Here is a 24,926-nt window from a genome sequence, read left to right as displayed (position 1 = left end):
AAGCTTGTTGTGTCCCCGTGGCTCACACAGGTCAGCCAATTAACCATTTGGAGTCATTCTGGGCAGTCTTGGATGAAGGCAAACAGGTCCACTCTTCCTTTTCTAGCAGTAGAGCAGTCCTTCATCTGTAACTGCCACATGTCCAGGAGTGTTCTTCTGAGTGGCTCTGGAGGTCCAATATGTATGTCTGGTGCCAGCCTTTGTGTGAGGGATTCCTATAATACCTCCATATCTGGTTCTGACACAAGGCTACTGGCAAGTTCCTCTGGGTGTGCTGGAGACAACGCCCTTTGAAATGTAAGTGGGCGCAGGGTACAGTTTCAGTTTCATTGGTCTTTATTCGGATATGCATTATCCATAAAAGTGCAAGCATTTCTCATAATCGCTTACATAGTCTGTCATCATTAAAATTTTAAAACAAAATTCGGATAAAAAACCAGTCAATAAAGATATTACAGGATTATCACACATAATCAATAGCAGCCAAAACTAAGGTGCCAAAGTGCAAATGTTTCAGGGAGTAGAAGCAGAGATGGACAAGTTATTAGGTCACGTTAGAGTTACAAATAGCAGCTTTATATAAAGTGCCAATGTGCAAAGTGTAAGTAAAAATGGGGAAAGATAGCAACAAGAAGAAAAAAGTATTAGATTCTATACATAGTGCTCTGTATACCCACATATTATTCATATTGCATGTTGCCCTGTTTAAATATAAAATCCAAAAGTGCATATAGTACATCCTAATCCAGCGTTCAGGAATCTATAGAAGAACGCGAACGAATAGCAATTTTCAAAAAGGTGCACACTCGATATGTTAAATCATCATCTTTAAGCTGAAGAATGATTTTATATGCAACCTTAAAATCCGCCATTCCTTTTATCCTAAAAAACAGTATCAATAGATGCATACTATATTTTTGATAAAAGGTGCAGAAAAACAAGAAATGCAGCATAGACTGTTTTCCTAAATTGCCACATGGGTAAACCATATCCTCAATGTTGGGTTGATAGCCTATGGGGAAGCACAGCAAATATTTTATTGTACCTGATCTAAGGCGAAAAAGAAGGCTTCGCTCCCAACGATTAAGAGATAGCTAACTGGAACACAAGAAGGAGGTCCGCCTTCTTCTGCCATTAATATATATTGTCCCACGGATACTTTGATGGACTCCTGTGCATATCTTATATCCCCATAATGTTTATATAAAACTTTACGAATGGTCTTTCTGTCAATTCCATCTAATTGTTCAGGTTTATAAAAAACATGGCCAAGATTGACTGCTGTTAAATTTGCCTGCACATCCGCTAGCCACGGTATGTCACCACCCCTGTCACATTTTAGACAATCAGCCAAGATCTCCCTTGTTAACGAGGCTGCTGGATTATGCAAGACCTTTAGCCAAAACATGGCAGGGCGGGACCTAATATAGTCCTCTGAGTAAGGTAATCTTAGCTCATTATGACAAATAAAAGTAGATGAAGAAATTGGTAAACCCAAAATTCTCCTGCAGAATCTGTTTTATACAGCCTGGACACTTTTCAGGTTTATGAAACCCCATTTTTTTTTTATTTGTACAGAGATTCAAACTATTCATAAAAGCTACAAAACCCCTAACTAAAATTCATAGAGCGTTAGGTGTACGCCCCATTAAAACAGCATCATCTGCATATAATAGGACGGGCAGTTTCTTACCATTAATTATTGGAACATCTGTAGTTTGGCTGGACAGTATATTATGTAGCTCGTTAACATATAAAATAAATAAAAGTGGTGCAAGAACGCACCCTTGTCTGATGCCTCTACCAACTACTATGTACCCTGAAACTGCCCCATCCATGCTTATTCTTACCCGAGCCCTTAGGTCCCTGTGCAGATATGCTAAAAAGTGTACCATATCTTTGTCCAATCCATAATCTAAGAGGCATTGCCAAAGCCTGGATCTATTAACAAAATCAAAAGCAGATGTAAGATCCATAAATGCAGTTAGAGGGGACTGTATTGGGTGATGGTATATTTCCCTATAATTAAATTAAGATTCAGACACTGTTCCACCGTTCCAAGATGATTTCGGAAACCCAGCTGGCATTTATTTATTATGTTTTTATCCTCTACCCAAGTTCTGATTTTGTTAAATAAAACTCTCCCCAATAGCTTAAGAGTATTGTCAATTAGAGAAATTGGTCTAAAGCAGCTTGGATTAGACCTATCTCCCTTTTTGAAAATGAGGACGATTACAGGTGTGGACCAGGTATTTGGAATTTTAGTTATTGTTAAATTATTAAAAATATTGAGTAGCAAGGGAGCCCAAAACTCTGGCCTAAATTTTATAAGGTCAATTGGTAGCCCGTCCGGGCCCGGGGCTTTATTTCCCAGGCTCTGGTTTATTGTATCCTCAACTTCTGATAAAGATATTTGAATTTGAACAAGACTGAGGTTTGCAAGAATATCTTCACATTGAGACGTGGAAGCATATATTTTTGAAAAATGGGCTACCCACGCTTCGCTTGTTATATTACAACTTAGCGGGGTGAATGTATTACCAAACGCTCTCAATGACGTAGTGGCTAACCAAAAACCATTTGTATTGTTAAGCTTAGCAGCACAGGCCAGGTTACTCCAATGCTCTTTTAGTACCACATCTTGTCTGTGCTTTACTGCATCTTTATAAGTATACCTTAGCGCTCTAATAAGGTTAGGGTCCCTAGGGGAAACAGATAGGGCGGCTCCGAGTTCACTGTTAGCCCTAGAGCATATGTTATCAAACCACCTGGGCTCAAATTTCGGTGTAGCTACAGGTCTAGAGATCAATTTTTTAATGCCTGCGCAAAGTAAGATAAAAGCAGAAACTGCCTCTGGGTTAGGGTTGGCCAATGTGAGGCACGTCTCACAAAGCGATTGATAGGTTTTTACCAACTTTTGGAACACCTTCGGGGAGTCCATGCCCTTCCATTTAACTCTTAGGCTATCAGTGGAGAGTTCTATATTGCCAGCCCCTGGCTCCTTTCTGTTGTTGGGTCATTTGGATGCCCTAAAAGAAACTAAGTTAGGATTGTGGTCCCCAAAAGTAGATGCCCTGACCTCTGCCAAAACTAAATGCTCTTCTAATGGTGCAGATATAAAAACATAGTCTATAGTTGAGGCTCGTCCAAAACCTCTATAAGTGGGTGGCGGATTTTCCTCATTATTTACAGAAGCGATATCCATAACATTTAAAAGGCTGCTATTTGATAAGTGGTCTATTACTTCATATCCTCTCTTACATGGGTTAACTGAGATATGCTGGGTGGGACTCCCAGTATTTCCCCCTGCTAGCTTCACATTAAAGTCACCCCCAGACATATCCCTACTGGTTTATGCTTTCCCAGCAAATTATCCATGTCCAAAATAAAATTAAAAAGATTAACAAAATTAACATTAGGTGTGGTTAAAAAGTAATTATTATAAAAATGAATAAAACAAATAGAAACCCCCTGTGTATAAATCAATACTTGAAAATTAGCATTTTTTATGGGAATTAATTTTACTCTACCACATGATGCAATGCTAACCCATATTGATAAGCCGCCTGAGGGTCTACCGTGTCTAGGATAAGGGGGTATGATATTAAAACACAAATATCCTTCTAGCTATAACTCTTTAGTTGCCTAGGTCTCCTGGAAAATAAGGATATCAAATTTATTTACCATATTAACCCATTGTTCAATGTTTAGTTTAGAAGCCAGACCAGCCACTTTCCAGCTCAGCACCCGTAGTAATGAATCAGAATGATCATTTGGAGAAATGATTTCCACCTCAGTTTCAATATTGATTTAAAAAATATCCATGGGTGCCATGAATACAGAGTCAGTCAGTTGAGATTTAGAAAAAGGTCAATCAAGAGTGTCTAGATCGGAGAGGCTGAAAACCTATTTACTGACTGGAAAAATGGGCTAATAAGTGCACGCTGTGTCGGTGGTGGTCTATAGAAAAAGCTGAGGGGTAGTGTGCAGATGTTTGTGGGTAGGGGGCAATTAGTCTCTCTAACAGCTAGTATAGATCTAACAATACCTGGTCGGCGAAAGTTGATGACAATACAATCACCCCTAATAGTTTTTTCTGCTGGTCCCACCCAGCCTACCCTTCGTACCATTAAAATATCATGTATATCCCACCTCCTGTACCATTTATGTTTAACCAGCCAATCCACAATTTTGTTCCGTAGTTGTTCCCAGGACTCTAGTTTATTTTTCTCTAATGGGGGTACCCCTGCAAGAACCAAAGCATACGGGCAGGATGCTGGGGGTAGATTTAAAACATCCTTATTTGGCTCAACATGTCCACCGGTATTAATATCGACAGTACTCGAGCGGACTGTCGGGCCGTCATGGGCACCAGTGACAGTCATATTTTGAGTATTAGCAGGTCCACTGCATGTTTTTAAGACTGTGGGATAATTAGTTTTACTATTAATATCACAGGGGCAAATGGCAACTTTGCAGTTTAGGGTACATATTCCCCACTCTGGGCTAAATTTCCCTGAGGACTGGCCTGTTGAGGCAGCTGATTAGGTTCCCTACAGCGAGATTTTGCCTTGGTGGTTAAAGATTCCAAGCTATCTAGACGCTTCCATAGCTTTGCAAAACTTTATCCACAATCCCTTTAACACGTTCATGCAGTGTGTCAATAATAATATCTATGGCAGTGTCCCCAAGTGTAAAATTAGAAAAGGCAGTCTGTGTGGACTCCATCTGTGTATATACAAAATTACTTAAAACATCCAAATAAACTAAATCAATTGAGTCACTACTAGGGATTGAGTCTTCTAGGGCCTTCGGGCCCTTAATCCATGTATTCAATGTTGTGCATTTTGAATTCAAGCGTGGGGGTTGTTTCCGTTTGGAGCAAACTGGTTTTGCCGCCTTCCTCTTCCTTTTCGCTCCGCATACTTCAGGGTTAGGGGATATGTACCAATTAGCCAAACCTGGAATATCAATTGGACAACTCCCAAATACAGAGTCTACTATTGCACCTATATGGTCAGTGCCTTCCGCGCCCAGTGATTTCTGTCCAATTAATGTGTGTGGACAGTGGTCAGCCTCATTATGTATCATTATTTGAAGGTCGCTTATATTAGTATTCTCAACTTGTACTGCAGATTGGGGTTTTGTGAGACCCAGGGACAAAATATTCTCTCAGTCAGTTCAATCTCGGTACTGACTATATACATCGCCCTTTCCAACAGGGTATCTAAAGACGTAGACGTAGCATTACGTGCTGCTGTGGTTGGTTTTCATTTGCCCATGATGTTATTTGCACGAGACATTCAATGGGTGCTTGAGAAATACACCCCACTCACCACTGCAGGGTCCTGCTGTCTTTGGAATGGCGGTATCAGGGAGGTGGCCCTGCCTGGCCTCGAACAGTCCCGGACGGGCACAAACGGGCCCGCTCAAAGCCCGGGCGCACCTGCGCGCGTCCCGCGCCACGGGAGCCCGACCGTTCTTTTGGGCGCCTTCTGGCACGGTTTGGTGGCGTCAGCGGTGTGCGCGCCGCAGAGGACGCTGGGAGGCTTAGTTTGGATCCCCCTCCGGCGTCCGTCCTAGCTGGAATTGCCCCGGTGACTCTCGGCGGTGGTGGCTCCCTCAACAGCAGCCCCAGCAAGGTGAAAGTGACTCTCGGTGGTGGCGGCTCTCTAAATAATGCCCCGGTAAGATTTACAAAACTGCAGGTCTGCAATGAGCTCCGCTCCCGCACCGCGGGAGCCCCACCGTCCTTTTTGGGCGCCTCCTGGCGCTGTCTGGTGGCGCAGCGGCGTGCGCACCGCAGGGGTCGCTGGGAGGCGTAGTTCGCCACACCTCCGGCGTTCGTCCTAGCTGGAATTGCCCCGGTGACTCTCAGTGGTGGCGGCTTCCTCAACAGCAGCCCCAGCAAGGTGAAAGTGACTCTCGGTGGTGGCGGCTCTCTAAATAATGCCCCAGGTAAGATTTACAAAACTGTAGGTCTCCAATAAGCTCCTCTCCCAGCCACCCTGGCAGGATGGACCATCCTGTCTACACTTACTCTCCTTTGTGTCACTCTCTGAAAGAGATACACAAAACCCCCAACAGCAGAGCCATTCACAATCATGTGACCCAGGATATGGCAGAGTGCACAAATGGTTATGACAAGAAAATGAATACTTTCTAAAAGTGACGTTTTCAGAATATTGTGATTAAAAATATGACTTTGCCATTGAAAAGGATTTAAAATTGCAATTCATTTGAGTCAAAACAGCATATCTCTATCCATCTATCTGCTCCCAATCCAAAGTTAGCACTTGTTAAATGTAATAAGGTTAGTCAATGGAAGGGATAGGCCTTACAGAAGTGAAACGATATTTTATGAGTTTTTCACTTCCTGGACATGTAAAACTTAAACACACATGTCCTACTTTTTAAATATAATGCACCTGCCCGATTAGTCTTTAGGACCTACCTTAGGGGTGCCTTAGAAGTATTTAAAAGGAGGGTTTTTATCCTGGCAAAAGGTTTGTTTTGCCAGGTCGAAAATGGTAGTTTAAAACAACCACACTACACACATGTTTTAAAAGGCTACTTTCATGGGTGGCACAATGAGTGCTGCCTGCAGCCCACTAGTAGCATTTAATTTATAAGCCCTCTGTACATGTAGTACCAAATGTTAGGGACGTATATGTAAATTAATGGACCAAACAGGTGTAAGCCAAATTTACCATGTTGGAAGGAGAGAGCACAAGCACTGTAGCATTGGTTAGCAGTGGTAAAGTGCAAAGAGTCCAAAAAGCTAACAAAAACGTGTTTCGCAAAGGAAGGGAATGAAGGCAAAACGTTTTAGATGTTCCTGTAGGGAGGGTCATGTCCAGCAGTGTACATTTATTTAACTCCAAAAGGGAGCAAACATACACATCAATGTTTCAGCATATTGCACATTTGAATTTCTTGTTCAAGGTTTTTGAGTCACTTCTGCTGAGCCCAGCCAGGTGTCCACCCAGATTATAAAATGTGATTCAGGTTATGTGAATGAGACTTCTTTGTTTTTTAACTATATGGATGGAAATAGCCTTTAAGAGCACACCAATGTCCTTAGCTAGTGTTCTTTGCAACGAGCTTCTTCAAAGTTGCTTAGCAAGACAAAAATCTTAGAGTTTAATTCAAATTGTAGCTCTTCAAATCCTCAATGCACATTGTCTTTAGATCCAAACGGCTCTTGCATGAATATGTTTTTACACTAGTTTTACTAATTGCCTTTATTGGTCTAGTAACCCTTTCTTCTTTTGGTTTTTAGGAGGAATCCTCTATGTTCTTCCAGTTTGGTCCGTCCATCGAGCAGCAAGCCTCCGTCATGTTAAACATCATGGAGGAGTATGACTGGTACATCTTCTCCATTGTCACCACCTACTTCCCTGGTTACCAGGACTTTGTTAACAAGATACGAAGCACCATTGAGAACAGTTTTGTGGGCTGGGAGCTGGAGGAGGTCATTGTACTCGACATGTCCCTGGATGACGGGGACTCCAAAATCCAAAACCAGCTCAAGAAGCTACAGAGTCCTGTGATCCTGCTCTACTGCACTAAGGAGGAGGCCACGTACATCTTTGAGGTAGCCCACTCAGTGGGGCTTACTGGCTACGGGTACACGTGGATCGTACCCAGCCTGGTGGCGGGGGACACGGACACTGTGCCAGCGGAGTTTCCAACTGGGCTCATCTCAGTATCCTATGACGAGTGGGACTATGACCTTCCCGCCAGGGTGCGAGATGGGATTGCCATCATTACCACAGCAGCGTCAACTATGCGGTCAGAGCACAAGTTCATCCCAGCGCCCCGGACCAGCTGCTTCAACACTCAGGAGAAACGGATTTACCAATCCAACATGCTGAACAGGTGAGCTCTGGTTCCACAAACAAGCACAAGGGAGATCAGTCAGGTGCATGTATGGACCTCATCCAATTCAAGGATAGTAGAATGTTTGGAGGAAAGACAGGTGTAAGTTGGCTCTACAATCCTAAATCGGAAGGTGCAATATTACAGCACTTCACTTCTGATTATTTATTTTGTTCATTTTATTTTATTTAATTGGAGGTATTCATAAAGTGTTAACACAACCCTAGAGGGAACAGTTGAGTGCTGTACATAGTAGCAGGATCCAACACATAAACATAAACCTGCAGGTATGTTTGCATTGAGAATTTAGGGCAATAAATGCAAGGAATTAAAGAAGAAACTGCATCAAGAGGCGAGGTTTCAGTCTCACATGATGGGAAGATAGAGATGATGTGAGCTTTGAGACTTTTCTGTTATTGGTAACCCAAAGGAGCAGGTCTCGGATGCAAATGAAGATTATTTTAGAGTCTTATTCCATATGTTGAGAAAGGCTGGTTGAGTGTGCGTTCCTGTGAGTTCTCTGGCTTTCATACAATTGTGTGGAAAAATATTTTTTTTCATTAAATTTGATATTTTGCATTGATTTTCCTGGGAGGAAAATACTGCAAAATTATTTAGCAAATATTTTCTCTCGGCAAAATAATTGAACATCCCTCATAATACTTACATTTAAAAAATGCAGTAAATTAACATTTTGAGTGTATTTTTTTAACAAAATAGGTGAAAGATCTGCATGTGTTTTTTCAATTTTTATAATTACTGAAAATCTGGCCCTGTCGTTTTGCAGTAGAAATTTCCTACTGCAAATGATTTTGCTGAAAAATATGCAAATTGGAGAAAAAATCCCAACATTTTGCAAACTTCTAGAGCACAAGGTTTTAAATTGTGTCCAGTTCTACAGGGGGGAGGGGGGGTTACAATTTGGAGCACCCATGACTTTTGATGCGAGGTCTATTGGTCACTGAAGTTTAAAACTGGATGTTTTTTTCAGTCAGTGAGGCTTTTTTCATACCTTTAGACTTTGTTGCTTGGGACAGGCAGAGATGCTGACTGGAAGTTACTGCACACTTCTGTTTGTTGAGCTATCAGCTCCTAACATTCCCATCTGGCGACCCCATTGAGGGATGTCTGCAAAGATAGGGGCTTCTGAAAGACACCCAATGTCGCAAAGTCTCCGATAGACAGCCACAGTTTGGTCTGCTGCTTGGACCTCACTCACATTTACAGGGAAGGATATGAATCTACATTCTGCTGGGGTTGGCTACTGTAAAGTTGTCAGTTAAGAGCATGCTCTCTCTGCTCTGATTGCAGATTAGTCCCTAAGGTGCTATCAACAGCTTCACATGTCCTGTACCCCAGAGGCTAAGGAACAGAGTTGTAACCGGAAGGATAGCTCTGCTGTGTGAAACCAGTGTTCTCCTTCATTTTTTCAGCGATTGCAGTAGTGGCTGATCCCGGGCGGGGTTGGTGGGACAGGGGGTTGGAAAACAATAAAAAGGACTTACCTGAAACCGTCCACTTCATCTTGCGGTCTCCAATCCCAGCCTGCAGCAGGAAGCACCCGGGTACACAGTCTCTTTTGAGCCAATCACAATGCTGCAATGCAGCGTTGTAGTTGGCCTGAGCGCTGTGGTTTGGCGCTCAGATTGGTACAGGGAGCCTGTGCATGTTCCTCACCAGGCTGTGTAATGCAGCGAGGTGGGAAATATGTAAAGTGCACATGACTGTTTGGCCAGCCCAAGAGGGCCAAAGCACTCCTCCCCCTGCGCTTCGCCGCGCTGCCTCGCCCTATCACTGACTGCAATAGGAAAAATACAAAGATAATAACAATACATTATTGTCATTGTATTTTTCCTTTTGAGCAGTGGGGCAACGCTCCTCCGCCTCAACGCAGGAACCGCCACTGAGAGATAACTCTGCTACCTGACACCAGTCTGCAAGATATGTGTGACTGTAGAGATACATGTATTGTCTGAAGCTGGAGTGTGTACAGTTTATGTTACTTGAGGGATTGCTCTGCTGTTTGATGTGTGCAAACTATTTGTTACTGAAGGGACATCTCTTCTGCTTGAGTCTGTCATATATTGTGCAGTTTAAGGGACAGCTTTGCTAACTTACGTTAGTAGGACATTTATAAAGCGTTGGGACAGCTCTGCTGTCCGACGCTGCATTTAGTTTACATTTGCCTAACATAAGTGACAGTACTGCTGTTTGATGTCTCAGTTTAGGAGCTATGTGTGAACCGAAGCCTAGCACTGCTGTCTGAACCCTATGTCTGATCTGTGTAACAGAGCAATGTTCTTATGTCTGCGGTTGAAGCCTATGAAATCTGTGTTATCATGGGGCTGGCTCTGCTCTCTGAGGCCTGCAAGGCGCGTGCCACCTGGGCGATCACTCTCCAGGCTGAGCCTATATGATCGATGTTCGCTGAAGCAGAGCACTGCTGGCTTAAGCCTGTGCCAGGAAGATCTTTCTAAGCAGAGTGATAATATTATACTCTGAACCTTTAAAAAGTGGGAAAGCTGGGAGATAGCCCTCCTGTTTCATGCTTGAGCCTAAGAGAACTGTGTGACCAGTGGGATAGCTCTGTTTTCCGAGGAAAGAGTTTGTAAGATTTGAATACGCTGAAGGATAGCCCTGCTTCAGGCATCAGATTATAAGATCTTACCTCTGGATTCATGGACTGTCAAAAGTTACTGGGCAGTATCCTGTGTGGGTATTTTTTTTCACCAATGGGGTTCCAGGGCATCGGGTGACTTTGTCCTTGAATGAGTTGTGGGATCATTCACAGTCCAGTGAAGTTGTGAAAATTGATTATTTAACCCGTTGTGAATCCATTTTTTTTTAAAAGACATATTTTACTATTTTCAATCGGGTAAACAAGAACCAACCGTTCCATAAGCAAATGCCATTGTCAACAATGTCACACGTAAGGTAAGTTCATACAGTAGAATCATTACTTTATCAAAATAATGACACAAGACTTGCACACTGCACAACCATCCTGAACAGTAACCAAGTATCCCCCCAAAAGCCTCCTAGGGATCATGACTAAGGCTACGCGAAACTACGCGAAGTACACTTCGCACTACGCGAACTTCACATAGCACTACGCGCGCTGCGTAGTAGCATGTTCGCACTGTGCAAGATGCGATTTCAATTATTGCACAGTGTGGACATGCATCCGGCACTGTGCAATCATTGAAAACGACATCTTGCACAGTGCGAGCTGTAGTTTTCTGCTGCTCGAGTAGATTATTATTCGAGCTGCAGCTTTCTCAACGCGAACTGGTAGTTTCTCATTGAGAGCGGTCGTGAGTATGCGCAACCACTCACATTGAAAAACCTTACCTCCCCGCGTTGAGAATCTCGCCGGGATGTCATTTTGCTTGCTCACGGTCGCGAACATGACGTTCAGGACAGCGAACAAGCAAAAAATGAGCGCTGCACTACGCTACACTGCACTACGCGTGTTCGCACTGTGCTACGTGCAGCTCGCGTAGTGCAAAGTTGCGCAAACTTCGCAAACTCCGCAAGCGTAGCGTAGTGCTTCGCCCAGGGTTAATTATGACGGCTGGTCAAGCCAGTCCTCATCTGTGACAAGTGACCCCTTCGTCATCCGTGGAGGAGGATTTTCCAGTACCCTCTGGGTCCATAGATCTGCCCAGGAGTTTCTACCACCCCCTCGGTCTTTGACCGCTTTGTCATCATGCCTGCAACCCTTCAGGCAGATTACTGAGCTACGACCCACTCCGCCATATCTGTCACCCACTGCTCCACACGCTGACATTGCTGACCCATCTATGTGATTGCCACCCGGCTCTTGGCCAGTATTAAAATCAGATGCAGGAATTTACAGGCCATTTTCTGATCACTCTGCCTATAGATGTCACCCAAGAGACATACAGCAGGGTCCATGTCCACAGAAATCCATACCACAGTCCTCACCTGGGCCAATACTCTCAACCAATATTCATTCACTTCAGGGCAATCCCAGGCCAGTTGCAAAAATTAGGCCATGGATGACCGGCACCTGGGGCAGAAGGTCGACTTACTAGGGTTGATTGTATGTAGTAGGATGGGCATGACATACCTGTGGTGCAAAAAGTGGAAGTGTATATGTTTAAATCGTGCATTGTTTGACACAGTCCTCCGCAAGGCGCACACTCTCCCCCACTGGCCATCCCTGAGCTGCACCTACAGGTCACCTTCTTGGCTTGTGATCTCTTATCGTGGCTTTGTATAAGAGGGAGACCAGTTGGCGGCCACCGCCCAACTCCAAAAGGTAAGTGGAGTAAAAGGGGCCGCTGAAAATGTGGACCATATATCCCGGACTATGGCTGCATTACTGGCATGCTGCAAGAATTGGCCCGATACGGAAGCTTACCTGTGCGACCTCAAAAGCGATACATTCCTTGTTTAGGAACATGTCCCCCAAAGTCTCGCAGCCTTCCACCCTCCAGGCTGAAAGGTCCACAGATTCTGTCAGCGCTCTAAAAGCTGGAAGGTCCCAAACGATAAATAACCTTGTGAAGGGGGCCCTGCCCAAAACCACCTTAACTGTTCGCTCCAACAGGGAGGCAGTGTGCCTGACAAACTTTGCTACAGAGGTTACCAGGGTCGGCTCCTCCATTATGGCAGAAGAGCATTGCCCCACTTCTGGAATCAGCATGAAAACATGTAAAATAAAATCATAATAAAGTAATTAATAAAACAGCTTTATTCTCATTTTATGTTACATGTAGGAGGGAGCCGCAGCCGAGTCTTGAGATCGGGCCATCAGCAGCAGGTGTGGTGGGCACAGGGCACCAAGTGTGCATGCCGGTTTGGCCGGCCATATTAGCACGGTTAAACTGACATGCGCACTTGGATATTTCCAGGCTGTTGCTTGGAGATATCAGCAGGGCTCAGGAGGACCAGCTCCCACTCCCCGCTGGAGTGTGAAACCAGCCTACTCTGCCTAATCCCAGCGCTTCTCTCTTGTGGGTAATACTAGCATGACAGCAGCATCTGGATTGGCGTAGGGGAGTCTGGGAGCTTGTTTGTGCAGCTCCTGTGCATTGGGACCTGAAGAGCGTGGCGTGGTGGCGGGCGGCAGGAGGTAAGGTTGTTTTCCCCTCCGTACTGCCTCAACACTTTTCCATGCTGTTGGCCGCCACTGGAGATTACATCCCAACCCTGATATAAGGAGTTTCCTATGTCCCCTGGGAGTTATTTCTCCTAAGTGCTCTCCTCCACTAACCAATGCACCACTTGATGAATTTGGGAGGCCAAATAATATTGCTCTAAATTGGGTACTGCTATTCCCCCTCTTCCAATGGTTCAAACCGATGAACCCTAGCCATCATGCTTCATCCCTCAGCCCAAATCAGTAAAACTAGGAGGGAATGCATCCTTTGGTCCTATCATGAATCAATTACATTTTATACAGTCAAACAGGTCCAATCATCCTGTGAATTAATGAACTGATGCTCATCAGGCACATGTTTCCCTCAGGCCTAAACCTTAATTAACTTTATCAAGGCTCAAGTTTAATCATAGTAGTCAGGTCTCCTTTGTTGCATGAGTTTTAGGACAGTGACATAGCCATATCGGGCACCAAAGTTCGATCATTCAGCGTTTTTAACTGATATGCATATTCCACTTAACTGGTCCATCAAGTTACAGCCTTGGTACATTTGGTTTTCTAAGGATCGCTGTGGCGAGCACTCAAGAAGTATTCCAGGCAATAGTATGGGGTTTGGAACTCAGTATGAAATGGAAAATTGCTTGATAAATTCTGTGAGGTTTATTTTGGTTTATAGATTGAGAAATAGGCCAATTGAAAGTAGAAAAAAACAAAATACTTGAACTATTTAGGATCAAGATATGACGGTGACATAATATATTGCATACTGAGTTTAGCTTTACGCTATAAATAGCTTGAAGCTTCAAGCTCAATGCCAATGTTATCTCAGAGGGAAACGTCGGAGTTCCTCAGCAGTCTTCCTGAACACTTGTGTTTGTTTACGTGTGGCTCTGTTCATTCCAGCTAATCAGAGGTGCTGAAGTTTCAGACATGAAGCAAGCAATGCATCAAGTTAGCTGGGACTTGTATGATTGAGGTGTAGTTTCATAGAGTTTGCAGGTTCAAAGCGGCGTTACTCAGTAGGTTTGAGCCCTGTGAGAATCTTGAAAAGAAGTCATAAATCTAAGAAACCCAAATTACAGCCACTCAAATTAAACAGGGTTCCTACACAAGACAACAGGGGAACTGTGGAATGCAAAGGGGGTTCTTGGCAAAATCCCTGTGCCCAGTTAATGTGGCAATCAGGATCTTGGAGTCATAGATCAGGGCTACTGGGCACAGCTCAGGATGCAACAAGATAGGTTTCAAACTGGTCCCATATTTAACTAGCAGGCTGGGGATAAAGGGTTCTGGTTTGCCTTAATTATGTCCCCTGGGAGAGACAACTTCAAGGGCCTATACCTAGAAACTGGTAAGTCATTGTCGGGATTTTTACTTGCCCGGAACACCCTGAGGATGGGGAGCGTTCATTGGTTTAGAGGCTTTTCACATGAAGCTGGGGAGTCCTCTCCTGGACTGCACAGCCATTCTTGCGTCAGCTCTGACAACTGGGCGGAAAGGTCCTTATCCTTTGTGGGCAGAGTACTTCCTTGAAATATCCTAGACAAAAGCTACAGTCAGTTGACCACGAACTTTGTCCTCCTCATCAGCAGTCTGCTGCTCTCTATGACGACGAACTGCATTATGGCCCAGAAAAACTACCAGCTGCTGAGATGAATTCAAGCAATCGACCCATTACTTTATTGTTTTCCTCGGGGTGAAGCCCTAAAGTGCGATACGTATGACGGACATGAGTCCTGTGCTCACTGTGCCATGGGACTGAAGCTGCACCTTACTGACGAGGCCCAATCAAGTCAAATTTCGAGGATTGAGTGCCGCAGTCTGATCCCCTAAGTTCAACGGGTATGCCCAGATATGAACCCTGTACTTACTGTGCAATAGGACTCGAGATGATCCCTTCTAAGGAAGACTAAATAAGCCAAACCAGTCTGTGGTTGCATTTGTTGCCATTCAGAGAGGACCTGGCCTAGCAGTTCAGCCCGGACTAATCCTATTGGAGCGGGAAGAGTGGCAAGCCTTCTACAATTTTCGCTGCCCTGTGTAGGTTACACTAAAACAGTCTCTCCAGGTTTAGGCCCTGTCCTGGTCTTGATAGGAAACTGTGCCAACAGAGTCCCTTGCAATATCTCTTGGTACTAGTGCACAATATCTCTTTCCAAAGTCCGAACAGTCCAACCTTTGAATGGAGTTAGTATTTATCACTTTTTAAAATATGAACATTCGTCCGTCACCACAAAGTGTTTCTGAGCTATCTATCTAATGTTGCAGCAGGCTTTTGCACAGCGGGGATAAGGGGTTGGTCGGTGGAGTATGGACTGTACCTATTCTCCCTCAGCCAAGGCCATCTGGTTGCTAGGCAATGCTCAGCAAAGGGTTGGGAAAGGGGAACTAAGGTACCGTTGCTAGGCTGGGTGATCTTGGCAGGGAAAGGGCTGGATTCACAAAGGACCTCCGCACTCATGGCGGAGGCCCCACAGTCGTGGCGAGGGTGCCCGCATTCTGTAGCGGGACCTCCACAATGAGACTCTGTGATGCAGATGTCCTGTCACGAGTGCGGGGCCTCTACCACGAGTGCGGGGCCTCTGCCATGACTGCGGGGCCTCTGCCGGGGCCTCCGCCATGAGTGCGAGGCCTCCGCGATGAGTGTGGGGCATGTCCCACGAGTGCAGGGCCTTTGCCACGAGTGCAGAGCCTCTGCCACGCGTGCGGGGCCTCTGCCATGAGTGCGGAGGCCCTTTGTGAATCGGGCCCAAAGTTTCTATATTGCTCGAGCCTGCTTGACGTTCACAGGGCCTACGGGGCAGGGTCGCAAGGACAGTGACTTTCAGGTTATCATATCCACAAGGAAGGAGAATGACAACATGCTGGAGAACCGCCATTATGCCCTTCCTGTGTCACGTTCGCCATATGATATAATTTGCTCTGCACATGTCTTCCCAGCTGCACAGCATACCCCACAAAAAGAGGGATGAATAAGGACCTCGGTTTTGGGAGACTGGACAGAGGACCTACAAGAAACACGGGTAGGCCTATCCCCTCTAGCGATACATGTCAGAAAGTCTGCACCTCTAAACTCCAACCAGCTGCCAAAAATCTTTTGTTTTCCACGTAGCCTGGTATGAGGGGACAGTGGCCCCCATAGAAAATGTAGAAGTGCACTTCGTTTGCATCACTTGACTGGAAGAGCCCTTTACACTGCTAATAAATACTGTACAGATACGTGAAGTCCCACCTGTAGGCCTGATTCACAAAGGGCCTCCGCACTCGTGGTGGAGGCCCTGCAGTTGTGGGGATGTCTTTGCACTCTGGGTTGTATCTCCGCAATGAGAATTAACTGTGGAGGAAACACCCTGAGTGCGTAGACTCCTCCATGACTGTGGAGCCTCCGACACAAGGCCCTTTGTGAATCAGGCCTTGTTGGTTTAGCCTATCGTTGGTCCAATCTGCTAGGATTTAAATATAGAGTGGGTCAGATTAAGCCATGCAAGGCCTGAGTGGAAAAACTTTCCCAGTCACACCAGGACTGATTTTGGTGGTAAACAAAAAATACAGGTTTCATGGAAGTCACACTATCAATGTAAAATTATCGACCTAAAACAATATCGCATCTACAATTTTGACTATCACTATATCGTCAAGGTACGTAGATATGGAGATAAGAAGCGTTCAGCTATACTTACCTTCGGTAAAGTTACCTTGGCTATACAGGGGTAGCCGATATTGTGCATGCATTATATTTTAAGCGTGATCCCTGTGACATACACCTGAGGAAGAGGCCTAACGTAAAGGTGGGAAACATATATGAACTATGTAACCTAAGGCATGGGTGTGCAAATGGAAGATGGCTCTACTGTTGAGGCTAAAAGATTGTCAGATATGTGTAATTAGAGAGAGAGCTCTGCTCTGCTGTATGAGTCAATGACCTATCAGATCTCTGTAACCGGAAGATGTCCGGCAAAGAGCCCTCTCGCGAGGCCCATCAGGCATTGCAGCGCCAGCCCGACGAGTAGCACGCCAGATGATGAAGCATGCCACCTAAGGGTGGGTGAGGGCACTTGCCACCTAAATCACTTCAGTTGACCCCTGCTCCTCCACAAGGTGGAAGGGAGGAGTTGTTATTTTGGAACCGTTTACTCTTTGTTTACTGCTGCATATGTTATCTCCATCTTGCACCAAAAGCAGCACTTGGATGCTGACAATTCCTGCTCTCCATGTCAGGGAGATTCCCCTAAAGTGCTGGGAAAAGTCTAGCATCCCTCCAGAAACTTTATATAAGAAGTAGCATTATTGAACGGTACCTGTGGCCTGGCCCGCTTGGCAGCACTCATATCAATAGATGTAATGAGGTTTGAGAGCCTTGAGGAAGATAGGGACATACAGTTCCAGGTTAGGAATCCTGGGTTCAAAGACAGTAGGGCAGTGAGAGATCTGTTCTCGTTATATATTCATGTAGGTCACACTTTTGCAAAAAATTTCATTTGTATAAACGTGACTGCCAATATCTACAATATAGTGCAAACACGGTGAAAACAGTGAATGGTGATAATGTGATGAAGACGATATGTACAAGGTTAATAAATTCACAAACAGTCTATACATATATACATAAAACTAAAAATTATTGTCTTGCAAAGGCCAAACCACTAACTTAAACTTCCTGAACCCTTCTAAATTTTTTCAAAAGTGTGACCTACATGAATATATAAAGAGAACATTGAGTCACACACAAGCTTTCTTGTCATTGATTGTAAGGAGCTACTTATTTGTTTTCTTTTTAGAGGGGGTCTGAATTTTGTATTTTGTTTTTGGTTTGTAAATCATAGAAGAAGATATATTCCTAGAAAAGTAATTGTTGTTCGCACCCGACCGAACCAATTCATGTTGAACTACCATTTACCCAGGTTCTGAGGGACAAAGAGTCAACCCAGTTGTTAATATAAACACATAAGCAATGTGCCAGGGCAGATCCGGCATTATGCACTGATGTTTCCAAGTGAATAGTCCATCAAAATCCACCTTAGAAATGGTAATTGGTGCACTGGTGTAATGAAACTTGAAGGGGACGCCCTGCAAGGTACGTGGAGGGGCCCCCTCTAGACTCAATCAGGAGCTCTCCAGCTAGAGTACTGTGCTGAGGGGGGTCCCATGGAGCTTGGGACACTCCCCCCGCCCGCAGTGGCTGCGGGAGCCTGTGTTACACCACTGCATTGATGCCCCGGATCGGGCGGGGTGGGAGGTGGTGGTGTAAGGGAATGAATAATGACCCTAGCACTCTCCTTCAGATGAGAATGAGGTGCCTTGATAAGAGACTGCAGAGATAGACGGAGATGGAGAGAGACAGAGCGAGAGACGAGAGATCAAAATATAGAGATACTACATACATGCCAACATTTTAGGACAGGGACGTGAGAGATTTAAAATAAAAAATCGGGAGAATGAAAATTGCCCATTGACTTCTATTGTAAAAAATGACATTTCAGGCGGGAGACAGCTAAAATAAAGCCATTTTTGGCTTGAAAAATCGGTAGTCTCCCGCCTCAATTGGGTCTATTGGCATATATGATAATATCACACGCACACAGAGAGGGAGAAGGCAGAAAGACAGAGAGCGGAAAAGGCAAAGTAAAGGAAAGACAGAAAGAGAGAGGGTGAGAGAAGTTGTGGTTCAGCTGCCATTGGAGTCTCCTGTAGATAAAGAGAGATAGTGAGATTAATAGAGCTGTTAGGATCTGAGGCAAGTTCTGTTGAATGAGAGATGCAGAGACCATAGCGGTCTTCCGCAGAGAAAGAGGACTGAAGCACACAAATGCACATGCACACATAAAGAAAAAGCGGCCCTTCGCAGCCTCTGGCACAGAAAAAGACTATGTCTGTAATGCACTAAAATTTGACCTTTGCATAAATGTGTGAATGTGCATTTATGAGCAGGACCTTCTTAACAACATTATAGGCCCCCGGGCAAAGCATTGCAATGGGCCCTGCATACACAACCACTCGCAGGATTAAAAATGTAAGTTATTGTTAAAATAAACATATTTATTTGTACCTCCAACAAAATCAGTGTTCTCACATTTAAAAAAAAAACATGCTGTACAGCAAAGATGAATCAATACAAACGTTTGGACTATATAACATGAGCCTTGAACGTGAAGAAGGAAAACAGATTTGCTATCAATGGTTAAATTCTGGTCTGTGCATAAATTAGCATGGGGCCCTTTTCCTTGTGGGGCCCCCGGCAGCATGCTCATGTGTGAAGATGGCACTGTTTATCAGTAAAGATGCTTTAAATAACTTATTTTACGGGCCACATTTATTTTTACTGCCATGGTATGAATATGTTTATGCCATGCCTGTGAAAATAAATGTGATCCAATAAAACACGTTATTTGGAGCACATGTACTAAAAAATACACTGTTTCTCATTTATGACTGCAGTGCAAAAGTCAATTTCCTTATTACCACAGTGGATTGGAACAGACTTGAGAATATAAACCTATTGTCTAACAGATTATATTCCAGAATCGTTTGCCCAAAAAATAACTGGGGCAATACACACAAATCTTACATATTGTTATTCTGTCCCATTACACAGATGTAACCCCTTTAGATCTGGGTGTGGTTACGTACCGTTCTTTATAGCTGCAGCACAGGAACAAAAGATCATAGTATAAAGCATAAAGCATATATGAGGATGTCACTGAGGGCTATAGCTTCAGGGGGTGGGGGGGTTTGGGGCGTTACACCCCACTAAAAAAAGTATTTTCTGATAAATAGTTGGGTGCAGGTACAGCAATTTTTACACACACAGGCACACAAAAATGCACACACTCGCTCACCCTCTCTGTTTTGAAAATCCTAAAAAATGTTGGCTATTTTGCAAATTGCTGTGTTTTCTCTCACTTAGTACTCCTACCAATCCACATTCTTCTCCCTTTTTACTATGCCTATGGCCACTCTCCTGCACCCTGCTTGTTGAATAATATATTTTAACATTATATGCCAGCCTGATTGTTGGAAAATCTGAAGCTCACACATCCCCAATCCTAGTGACCAAGCTACCCATCTTGGTTATGCAGTACTTATTACCATTCGTAAAGGAAAGTAGGGGCATAGTGACTCACTCGAGGCTGCACCTCTCATGAGGCATGGCGCCATCCCCACACTCAAATATGGTAATAGCATATTACACTCTGTGCATCTGTATATCCCTCGAGCGTTGCAATTCTCCCAATACATTGATCTTGGAGACCTCAATAATCACCTCGATCAGGGTGCCTGCGAAGATTCGCTTGACTTGCTGGATACTTTGCATTTCAGCCATCTCTCCCACTGGATCAGTCTTCCCACTCACCAGGCGGGCCATATACTTGACCCGATCTGTACAAACTTTCCCATTGTGACAGATGAACCGCGCCCAGTCCCTTGGTCGGATCACGTTCTTACGTATTTTTCATGGGAAGTCGCTAATGTGGGGCCTTCATCAGGATCCTATTGTAAACCTGCTTTTGATAAAATGAATCCCCTTGTGTTCTACCAGGTATTGGATATGTCCAGCCCTGATCTCCGGGAGACCTTGAGGGTCAACTCGCTGGATTTACCAGCTGGGTTGCTAATGCAGCTGGTTCACTTGCCTCGTCCCTGGGTCGGCGGTTGTCCAGGGAGTCTCCTTCCAAACCCTGGTCTACCCCTACCCTCAAAACACTTAAACACGAATGTAAGATACTGGAGCATGCGTGGCGCCGCAGTGACTACTGCCCTGATGCTAAGTGGTAGCTTAGACTTAAACAAAGATCCTATTGTAAGGTCATAACTAAGGCCAAAAGGGAATTGTATTCAGTTAGCATTGACTCCGCCAAAAACAATTCTAAAGAAATGTTTGCAATTGTTCAAAGTTTTATGTCGCCTACTGTTCAAGTAAGGGCGTGTCCTCCCACAGGCGCCTGGTGTGAAATTCTTTCTAGCTTTTTTAGAGATAAAATTCTTTCCATTCAGGCTGCTTTCACCCCTTGTGATAGTGGTACTGGGGCTGCTCCAAGGTTATTATCGATGGTCCCTGCTCACTCTCTGCAAGCCTTTTGGTCTGTGGACATCTCGGATTCCCTTAAAATCCTTAAGGGCCTGAATTCGGGCTCGCGTTCCGACCCGTGTCCGGCCAGATTGTTGGCTGCAGTTGCAAAGACCATTAATCCCGAAGTGAATGGCATTATCAATCTGTCCCTCCAGGAACCTTGTGTCCCAGTGGCCTGGAAGGAGGCCAAGATTATGCCACTCTTAAAAAAGCCATCCCTCGATCCACTGATCCCAGTGAATTATCGCCCCATCTCTCTCTTGCCTGGCTTGGCCAAAGTGTGCGAGAAGGTGGTGAACAAACAGCTCACTGAGTTTGTCGTGTGACTGTTGCACCCAGCTCAGTCTGGGTTTAGGGCCTCTCATAGTACCGAGCCTGCCCTTGTGGTGGTCTCAGAGGCACTTTGTGAGTGTTTGGACGCCAGCTGGAGGGCTGCATTAATTTTGCTCGACCTGTTGACTGCGTTCAATACGGCTCCGCACGCTCTCCTTCTCTAGCGTTTGGCTGAGATTGGGGTGTCAGGCACTGCCTGCGGTTGGCTTAGGTCCTTCCTGGAAGGGCGGGTCCAGCTGATTTGGCTCCCGCTGTCTTCTTCTGCTCCCCAGCTCGTGACTAGCGGTGTCCCCCAGGGGTCCTCCCTTAGCCCCTTTCTCTTTAATATTTATGTAACTCCCCTCGTGTATTTGGAAGAGGGTCTTGGGGCTAAGGTCATGGCCTACGCTGATGACACTCAGCTTCTTTTTACCTGGGATAGGAGTGGGGACTCGGTCTCCTCTGTCCAACAATGTCTGTCTTCCATTTTTAGATGGCTAGCCGGGGCGCAACTGAAGTGCAATGAGGAGAAGTCAGAGATCCTCCTGTTTGGGAAGTTCCCTCCATATTTTAAGGAATCTCTCTGGCCGCCCGAGTTCCCCCTACCTACTTCTACAGGCAAGCCCACCAAAAACCTGGGGGTGTGGTTCGAGACTAACTTGTCTTTCTCCACACATATCAAGAAACTTGCGGGGACTTGTTTTGGCCTTCTGAAAACTCTAAGGAAATGTCTTCCTCTTCTGCCCAGGGTGGCAAAAAAAACTGTCATCTGCGCACTTATTCTGTCCCGATTGGACTATGCCAATGCTTTACTGGTGGGCATTCCAGGCCATCTGTTAAAAAAACTCCAAGTGGTCCAAAGTGCGGCGCCAGACTTCTTGAGATTCCTTCTAGGATGAGCGTGAGCTGCCTCTTACGCTCTTTACACTGGCTTCCGGTGGCCCTTCGGGTCAAATTTAAAGTCTACGTTATGGCCTATCGTGCTCTTCACTGTCTTGGCCCAAGCTACTTACAAAAACGGCTTTCTTTCTATGCCCCACGCAGTGTCTGCGATCCATGTCTCAACACCTTGCTCAGGTTCTGCGTTTTAAATGTAAGAGGCTTGGAGGCAGCTCTTCTGCCTGGAAGGCAGCTGAGGCATGGAACTCCCTTCCTCTCAGCCTGTGAAATACTCAGGACCTGCGGATCTTTAAAAAGAACCTGAAAACACATTCTTCGCTTAATACTGGCCTCTGACCCCCCCCCCCCCTCAGGTATGCACCGGGACACTCTCCAGTATCCGCGTGCAATATACATTTAATTAACATAACATAACATATATATATATACATACATATATCACATGCATACATATATCTGTTTTCATATACCTATATGTGGATGTGGAAATATATAAGTAGAGAAGCTATACATAAACAGATATATTGAAAGAGAAATATACACATATATAGGTATAGGGCGAGATAGAGACATGCAGACATTATGGGCATCTGCAGAGTGAGAAGTAGACACACACACACATGCACGAGAGTGTGCGCGCACAAGCAGCCCTGGTCAGCTTCTGGCAAAAGAGAGAGAGAGAGAGAGTAAAAAAAAGAGAGAGAAAGGCTGGGAGCTGGAGGGATCACGGGAAGGTCTGATTGGCCCGGACCCAGAGTCCACAGCACTGCAGTCTTTATTCGTCTGTTTATCCCTCTAACGCCTCCCAGGCCTATCGACTTGTCTCATCGCCTCCATCTGCGGGTGTCTCCTCTATCGCTCTCTCTATCGATGTACCTGTCTATCTGTCAGCTCTCTCTATCCTAGAGTATTGATCTGTCTTGTATCTCTGCAGCACCCCCACCCTAGCTACAAAAGCAAGCAACATGCACGCTAACAGTTTAACATACAACAACACAGCACTCCTCTGGACGCCAAAACATAACAACACATAATATGAAAATATAAAACAAAAATTCTGTTCTTAGCTTGGTGAAAATTCCACTGGTAGATTATCCTCCTAAATTAGTGCTCTATTGCGAAATCACATTTTCTATTGCAACACAAATATAACACAGGCCCATAATATTTTTGCCTTTGTGTTTAATTGCCACTTTTTATAACCATTCAGTGCCTTTGCCTTCTTAAATCTCCTGCCAGAGCATCCGGCACAGATGTACATATAAAGGGCAGTGAGGTCAAGACCATCTTACTGTGGTTTCTTCCCTGTTTGGTCCTGCTAGGGCTGTGGTCTTCAAACGTATAAATGCCGCACCCACCCCCAGTGAAATAAAAAGCACGCCCCCCCCTCCTCAAAATGTTTCATAATTATTCTGTTAAACTGGCCATGTTCAACCATGTATAGATTTATTTAAACTTTGTAGTTAATTTCTGTCAATTTAAAAAATGCTATCAAAAACATATTTGACACACATACTAATCTGGTCAGGCATGCCTTACTAACATGTAACAGTATCCACAGTGTGAATATTAGAAATGGAGTGTGGGTTTTGAATAATATTTGGAGTTCCTTCCCTTTTGACACCTTCTCCCAGCCAGGAAATAAATGACAAAAGATGTTAGTGATGGCCTATTACTGAACGGCTTTCTGCTGAAAACAAAGCATCGTTTTTAGTTTAATGCTTCTTTTGGCTAGAGCCTAGCTCCCCCCTGGGATCATTTGAGGCCCCCTAGGGGGGCTCACCCCCTTGTTTGAAGATCCCTGTACTAGGGCCCGGCAAAGGCCTAGACCAGAACATTTACATTTTTGCTGAATCATATATTTCACTAGCTTCTTTCTGTTATCCTCCCCTTTTCCTCTATTCGAAATGTGTCCCTGGCTCAGGTTTTTCTGAATCTCACCTACAGTGGAGTGTTGTACTTTCACCGCATATCGGTAGAGCCATGGATGCTTTACTAAGGTGTCTGTGGATTACCCTCGACTGTGCTTTCTTCTGCTCCTGGTTGAACTTTGTAGACTACTGAGATATCGATCGATGTTCTTGGGTTGAGTCTTCACCACTCCCGGGTGGGTTCCATGGGCCAACTACTGAGGTGTCTGTGGATTTCCTTGAGTGGCATCTTTCGCACAGCGTGGACCCCTTCAACCCCTTTTCTGAGGCAGTTTTCTTTGAATTGCACATTCACTCCTTAGCACCCACAAGCCCCTTTATCGAATAGACTATGGATTGCACCCACAGTACTCTTTGGATGGACCACATAGACTCATCTGCTGGTGGTGTCTGAGGATTTCCTTTGGATATGCCACTTTGGATGGACCCCATATACCCGCATAGTGTTGCAGTAATATACTCCATAGGGACCCACCAGGAGGATACAGCTCGTTCATAAAGCTACTACTGTTCAACTAGATAGGTACAATAAATGGCCCATGAAAGTCTCCCAATGTATTTACATTCTCTGTAATCATTCGAAGAGTAAAGTATGTAGAGACTTGACCAGACCTCACCACTTCACCCAACTCTTTTGCAACAAATGCACACTTGTTTAACCCAAGAGGGCTACCTGTAATTGCTTTAGTCAGAGAGAGTGCTACTA

At 44.8% G+C, this 24,926-nt stretch overlaps 1 protein-coding gene across 1 annotated transcript in view; it reads left to right on the top strand.

The window, feature by feature from the left end:
• GRIN2B (glutamate ionotropic receptor NMDA type subunit 2B) overlaps positions 1-24,926 on the top strand; it is a 516,540-nt gene that overhangs the window by 185,499 nt on the left and 306,115 nt on the right. The window contains exon 4 of the mRNA XM_086958937.1: positions 7,283-7,881. Within this exon, the coding sequence (XP_086815063.1) occupies positions 7,283-7,881 (599 nt within the window). The remainder of the gene's footprint in view (positions 1-7,282; positions 7,882-24,926) is intronic.

This window comes from Lissotriton vulgaris, chromosome 1_1, assembly GCF_964263255.1.
Source record: "Lissotriton vulgaris chromosome 1_1, aLisVul1.2, whole genome shotgun sequence".
NCBI lineage: Eukaryota > Metazoa > Chordata > Amphibia > Caudata > Salamandridae > Lissotriton > Lissotriton vulgaris.
This window is presented reverse-complemented; position numbering and strand designations above follow the sequence as displayed.